The 7,436-nt window shown below is 42.2% G+C and overlaps 1 protein-coding gene across 1 annotated transcript in view; it reads right to left on the bottom strand.

The window, feature by feature from the left end:
• Positions 1–2,625: 2,625 nt before the first annotated feature.
• Positions 2,626–7,436, bottom strand: part of LOC119973429 (ubiquitin-conjugating enzyme E2 L3) — a 55,608-nt gene continuing 50,797 nt past the window's right edge. Inside the window, exon 4 of the mRNA XM_038811579.1 lies at positions 2,626–4,877. Within this exon, the coding sequence (XP_038667507.1) occupies positions 4,723–4,877 (155 nt within the window). The 3' untranslated portion in view covers positions 2,626–4,722. The remainder of the gene's footprint in view (positions 4,878–7,436) is intronic.

Raw genomic sequence — 7,436 nt, 5'->3', positions numbered from 1 at the left:
ACACGGGGAGAATGTGCAAACTCCACATAGACAGTGACTTGGGGCTGGGATCAAACCCAGGTCCTCAACGCCGTGAGACAGCAGTGCTAACCACTGCACCACCGATTTTCCAAAAGAGCACTCTACTTAGGTCTTAAATAAATACTTAGGGCAATTTAGCATGGCCAATCCACCTAACCCCTGCACATCTTTGGACTGTAGGAGGAAACCCACGCAGACATGAGGAGAATGTGCAGACTCCAGTCACTGGAGGTCGGAATTGTACCAGTGTCTCTATTGCTGTGAGGCAACAGTGCTAACCACCAGTGATAACCCAAGCAGAACAGAAATTGACCTGGGTCTGTATGACTCAGTGCTTCACTAAGAATGAAGTCAAATCCAGTAAACATAGATAGCATCATTTATAGACGGGAACAGTAAGTCAATGATGAGAGGCTGTCAAGTGAGAAAGAAAATCTAGTCTATTTGAAAAGCAAAACGAGGCAACTTTTTAAAACATTTATTAAAATGCAGTATGCTGGAAATTAATTAAATTGAAAGAAGGAAAGTGCAACACAGGAACAGGCGCTTCAACCCTCCAAGCCTGTACTGATCGTGGTGCCCTTGTAGCCACCTGGGGTGGCCACGTCCCGATTCAAAATGGACACTCGCAAGGAGTGCAGGGAAAAATGGACAGCACTAGAGAAAACATGCAGGTGCAAGGTTTCCTGTGTATTAGGACTTGCAGAACCCAGACAGAACTGAAACCAATAGCCATTAACATATTAATGAGCTATCTCCAGGGACAAAAAGAAACATTGAAACAATCGAGACCTGGACAGACTCCCCGGCACCAGTGGGAGCTAAAACAAAGGCAGGCCAACGACAATATAGGGCCTGCCCAATGATCAAGGAACTCCTGTATTGGAGAAAATCAATAGGAACGATTGGGACATGGTCCAATTAATTGGGACCAAGTCCGGGGTCCTCCCAAATGGGCACGAAACCCCTTGGGGTATAAAACAGAGTCCCCAAGTTCAGTTTGCTCTCTTGGAAGCTCTTGGAAGAACTCTCACCTTGGTTTTGGCTCTCAGCACCGAGAGGCCCGCCAAGCACCAGCCAAGTAAGTCTAAGGTCAACACACGCTATGAGATTGACGCTCCTAGCTACTATTCCGTACCAGTTCGAAGTCAGCAGTATCAGAACCGGACAACGGCCATTGTTCCTCTGGCTGGGTGGGCCACTCGAAGCTAAGTATAGGCTTTTAGTAGAAGTTGTAGTTTAGTGAGTAGAGTTTATGCATGAGTAATAATTGACTGTGTATAATAAATGTGTATTGATTTCAAACTTACTAACTGGTGTATTGAGTCATTGATCAGTACTTGGCTTTGAACCCTGTGGTGGTATCAGAAAGATACCTGCCGACTCTTGAGCAAAGGTAATTAAAACAGAGCAAATTAAGGGAAAGCATAACGAGCAACACCCTAACCTTTTTTTTAAAAAAAACTTTCTGACCATACACGGTCCACACCCTTCCATTTCCTCCCTATTCATGTATCCACCGATACTAGTAGTCAAGGAATGTATTTACACCCAAGCTATTGACCGGAGACTGGCACCTGCAGATCAATTTCCAGCCAGGGAATTACCCTATGATTAGGTTCCTGCCTGGCTGCAACTCTGCTGCCCATGGAGACACCAAAAGAAATTGCTCCTATCCTGTGGATGCTGAACACTAGATTCACTACAAGTAATGAGAGTTAGTGCAAAGTGAAAATGTTACCAGTTAAAGCCACACCAGTTATTTGCAATTGGCATAAATCTAATTTTTCTATATAGTTACTACAATAGTCCTAAAAGAATAATCCAAAATGTATGCATTTTCATTTTATCTAGAATAAAACAAAAAACGTTAACATCAGACTTAAAATCCTATCCCTTTTCCATAGAATCACCACAGTGCAGATGATGATTATTCATCAGCCATCGAGTCTGTACCAGCCCTCCAAAAGAGCACTCCACCGAGGCCCACTCCCCCACTCTATCCCCATAACCCCCGTTAACCTACACATCTTTGGACACCAAGGGCACTTTTTTTTTTCAAGCATAGGCGATCCACCTAACCTGCACATCTTTGGACTGTAGGAGGAAACCGGAGCACTCCGTGGAAACCCACAGACATGGGGAGAACGTGCAAACTCCACACGGACAGTCACCCCAACCCAGGTGCCTTGCGCTGTGAGGCAGCAGTGCTAACCACTGAGCCACCATGCCGCCCAAACACTATTCTAATATGCTCCCACACCAAAAGAAATTGTTTCTATGCTCTTTTGCCACTTGTTTACTTCAGATGGCTTGACGACAGGGCACATTATCTGTATCATAAAAGGTTTTGCAGGAGGTGACAGGCTGACCTGGTTCAGAAGTATACAGGTTTTTGCACATTCTGATACTTCATAACAGTCCTAAGCACATAGCATCACTTGTTTTATCTTGAACCAGGTCAGCTTTAACATGATCCAAATAGGATTACCTGAATGGCTTTGCTTCTTTGTAAGAATGTAGACCTATAAACAAAAAAGGATGAAAAAAAACTGCATGGTTGGGCATGGGAAAGTGAGAAATGAGAGAAAGAGTGCTCAGATGTCCAGTAATACACTGCATGAAGTTTTATTTGAATCCCAAAGTGCCTGGAAGTTTGTCAAATCCAGCATCATTCACAATTTTCTTTACAAACCCAATTGAGACAATTAAGCTTTATCCAGACTAATTTTAATGTTGACTGCTTAAAAAAATGATTTTGGGTACTTAAATTTAAAGAAAGGGTAGTTGTTCCCGTTTTACAGACAGTACTGTAGATTAACAGTGGTAAAATGTACACGAGTCAAAATAGGATACAATTTCAGAGCTAATAAATAATCCACTTAAATGGTTAAAATATAGCCCAAAATATGTATTTTGACTAACCTCAATCAACTGACATTTCAGCAGTGTAAATACTCTTCCAAATACCTTTATCTTAATGCTCAAATTCCATTCTATTTTCTATTCTTTCCTATATTAAAACATGGAAATATGGATAAGAAAAAAAAACATCCAGGATAATTAGCATGTGAACACTTTCTTTGGGCAACACTGCTCTAATTAGACATTGTACCAGCAGTAGCTTCGCCAATAGTCAGGTTGTCGAAGACTGGACAGACAGACATTTCCAACTCATCCCGTTCCTTAATTTAATGGTGATTGACTACGCTCAAGTGTGACAATGCCCTGAAATTAAACATCCCGGATCTTTACTCGTATAACAAAGCTCTGATGTCAGTTACTTTTTCTTTTGGCTGTCTATTGAATGAGCTAAACGTGAACACTTTCCAGAAGCTGAATTAGCCAATGTAAATTTGCATAAAAGCAGCATGTTGGTTTGGCTCAAAACCTTTGAAAAATAGCCAAGCTGGATGCAAGTTAAAGAAAATCCAACCATTTCTACAAATGCTACTGTGAGGTAACCATCGTATCTAAACTACTGAAGCAGAATGCGCAGGATCTATTCCACAGGAGCGCAAGAAGTTCCTTAATCTCATTAAATTAAATTAGTAAAATAAATCATAAGGGAAAGGGAGAAAGAAGGTCAGAGTCACTGCACAAAGCTTTGAACAGTAGCCAGAAGGAGAATATAGGTGGATCGATCTGCTCATGCAATCACTTCATTAATCTTAAATTCCTATTGCTAATTTGAATTCCTGTACGATTAGAACAGACCATCTAACCCATAAACAGCTCCAAACAAACTTGATACTGGTTTAAAATGCGACCATCAATTCCCATTTTTGAATTTCCTTGAACTACCTTGAACTTGTTTGCATGGGACTGGGGGCCTGTGAAAATAACAAGAGCGCTTAGGGTCACAGCCGGACAAACAATGCAATCGGTATGTCTCTTCTACAAATCAGTTCATTCAGAGGTAACTAAGGAAAGGGAATACAAGAAAAAAAACTTTTATAAAAAAAAATCAATCCGCTGGTAACATTTAATCACATGCAAAACCATGGGCTTCCTATTTTGTCAACATCACCGTATCGCAACACAAGCTAAATTACATGGGAACAAGCTGCTGTTTTTTCCTCCCCCAGCAACATTAGCATCTTTCCCCTTCCAATGCTGTAAGCACATTGTAGGCCAGGTCTGCTTGCAGCCAGGTTTCCCACAAAACTGTGCAACATCAAGAGAAGAGCAAAACAAATTACTTCAACATTCACCGATCTCCTTCAGGATTTTGTCATTTTCCACTACGACACAAGTTTGGAAAGGTAACTGTAAAAATGAGAAAATAAAGAGACATGGGGGGGGGGGGTTGAAAAAAAATGCAACCTACTTGTTGAGCTCAAGGGGTTTTGGGGGGGGTGGGGCTGAAAAAGAAATGCAACCTACTTGTTGAGCTCGAGGGTAGAATACCATCTGTTAATAGAACTCATGGAATTGTGAGAGAAAAGTTGTTTGCTAAAGCAGTGATTGTGTTTTTAAACTAGAAAGCAGAACTAGACTGTCTTATTTAAAGTTTTAATCCCATCTGAACAGTCATTATCTAAACCATTTCTGATTATATGAAAACTGTAGAAAGTTAGTGACAGCCACAAGTAAACACCAAAGGTGACACTTGTACGTGTTCATCAGAGTCCTGCTGGATGGTGTGTTTCAAATGTACTGCCCAGAATCTGGAATCAGAAAGGCAGCGTGACAGAAGTCTTAGTCCACTGGTCGCTTTTCCGCATATTTCTTTGTAAACTCTTCAGCATTCTTAAAGAATTTTTTACGGTCCTTAGAGTATTCTTCAGCTAGGTCAGCTCTTAGAGGATGCTCGGGCTGTGGGTCATTCACAAGTGCAATGAGTGACTGGATAACTGAAAACAAAGCAAAACAAAATCGAGTTTAGCATCAAGACCAATTATAAAACATTGTGAAATTGAAAACAATGATGGTGCTATAAATTGCAGGCGAGCGAATGGGGGGGGAAAAGACTATTGAGACACATCACTAATCAAGATCCAGGTCCTCGTATTCATGACCAGTGGCTCATCACTACCTTCTCAAAGGCAGTTAGGGATTGGCAATAAATATTGCCTTGCCAATTACGCTCATATCCCATGATCGAATAGAAAAAAAACACCTTTGCCTGGGAAGTCCAGAAACAAGTTGTTACATCTACCAAAAAAAAAATCAGCTTCCCAGTTTGTTCTGTCAATATTCACCACAACTCCAGACTTAAAGGGTGCTTACTCTCAGGCTGCAACATGTGCAGCTTTTTCACAGAGGTAGAATAAATACAGACACACTTACCTGTCTTCCAAACTTTAGGGACCAACAGAATTATGCAAACAATAGCCTCAGCCCAATTATGTTCTATGAGCTACAATGCAAGCAGCCCTGGTCGAGCGTCAAAAATAAAAGCCACACGATTCGGAGGGTAGAATTAAAATTTGAGCTCAATTGGCCCATGTTAAGTCCAGGAACAGAATTCTCTGGGCTGTATCCCAGTGCTGGCTGAGATTACAGCTGTTGGAAGGCTCTACCAATTCAACAACATCTGTTATTTATGAGGCTTATTTCTGAAATGTAAAACCGCCGGTTTATAGATGTACAAAACAATTTTGGGTGACAGGAAAAGACCTAGTTTTACCTCAAACATGCCTGATTCTAACAACAGAGAATTCTCAATCTTGTTTTCAAATTGCCCATCATTTCACCGCTCGCCATCTCTTCAACCTTCTCCTGCCTCACAACCCTCTTGAGATCTCTGCATTCCTCCAACTCTGGCCTCTTGAGCATCCCAGATTTTTATTCACTATTCCAACACAGATGGTGGAATTTGAATTCAATAAAAATCTGGAATTAAAACATCTAATGCCCAAATTTTTGTAAAAATCCATCTGGTTCACCAATGTCCCTTTGGGGAAGGAAATCTGCCATTCTTCTCTGGTCTGGTCTACATGTGACTCCAGGCACACAGCAAAGTGGTTGACTCTTATCTGTCCTCTGAAATGGTCAAGTTAAGAGGGATTGTTCTCCCTAGAGAGATGGAGGCCGAGGGGTGACCTGATAGAAGTTTATAAAATTATCAGGGGTACAGATAGGGTGAACAGTTGGAGGCTTTTTCCCAGGGCGGAAATGACAATTACAAGTGGGCACAAGTTCAAGGTGAGGGGAAAAGGTTCAGTGGAGCTGTGTGGGGGAAGTATTTTTATACAGAGGGTGATGGTGGCCTGGAATGCACTGCCAAGTGAGGTGGTTGAGGCAGATATGTTAGCGATCTATCTGGATAGGTACATGAACAGACGGTGTATAGAAGGATACAGGCGATTGGTCTAGATAGGACACGTGATCGGCGCAGGCTTGGAGAGCCATAGGGCCTGTTCCTGTGCTGTATTTTACTTTGTTCTTGTTTGAGACACTTAATTCAAGGGGAAATTAGGGGTGGGCAGTGAATGCTAGTCTTGCCAGTGACGTCCACATCCCAAGAAAGAATAAACCATGCCTTCAACTATCTAGGCCCTGGGCTCTAATTCCTTCCCAAAGCCTCTTCTCTTTCTCACAGTGCCAGAGACACGGATTCGATTTCAATCTCAGCTGACTGTCTGTGTGGAGTTTGCACATTTTCTCCGTGCATGTGTGGATTTCCTCTGGGTGCTCCGGTTTCCTCCCACAGTCCAAAGATGTGCAGGTTATGTGGATTGGCCATGATAAATTGCCCATTAGTGTCCAACAGTTAGGTGGGGTTGCAGGGATAGAGTGGGGATTGGGCCTGTATCGGGTGGTCTTTCAAATGGTTGATGCAAACTCGATAGGCCAAATGGCCTCCTTCTGCGCTGTTGAGATTCTACAATTCTAATTCTGGCCTTGGGTGACTGTCTGTGTGGAATTTGCATATTTCCGTGTCTGTGAGAGTTTCCTCCGGGCGCACAGGTTTCCTCCCACAGTCCAAATATGTGCAGGTTAGGTGGGATAGGGTGGGGGCCTCGGTAGAGTGCCTTTCAATGGGCCGAATGGCCTCCTTCTGCACCGTGGGGATTCAATGATTTCTCCTCCTTTATGAAGTTCCACATGTCTTAATATGTCCTTGTGCTTTGACACCAAGTTCTGTTTGCTAATACTCCAGTGAAGTGTCTTAGAATACCATCCCATGTTGAAGGTGCTAAATAAATGCAAATTGCTAATGGTGCACATGGTGCCTTTAACAGGAAAAGATGTTCCAAGGCGGATCATTGAACAGTAATCAGACAGAAACTGACAGTCAAGATTAGGAGGGGTAATGAGTATTTTTTTTTTTTAAAAAGGACAATGGAAAAGTTGAGACTGTCTTCCACAGCATAGCTGTCAGGACACAAACATTATAGGGGGGAAATGGGGTGAGGTTACACAAGAGGCCAAAGTTGTAGAATTCTCAAGAGTTGCAGAGATGTAGA

The sequence above is a fragment of the Scyliorhinus canicula genome, chromosome 1 (genome assembly GCF_902713615.1).
Source record: "Scyliorhinus canicula chromosome 1, sScyCan1.1, whole genome shotgun sequence".
In the NCBI taxonomy this organism is placed as follows: Eukaryota; Metazoa; Chordata; class Chondrichthyes; order Carcharhiniformes; family Scyliorhinidae; genus Scyliorhinus; species Scyliorhinus canicula.
Note: the sequence above shows the minus strand (reverse complement) of the source record. Positions and strands in the feature narration are given on the sequence as shown.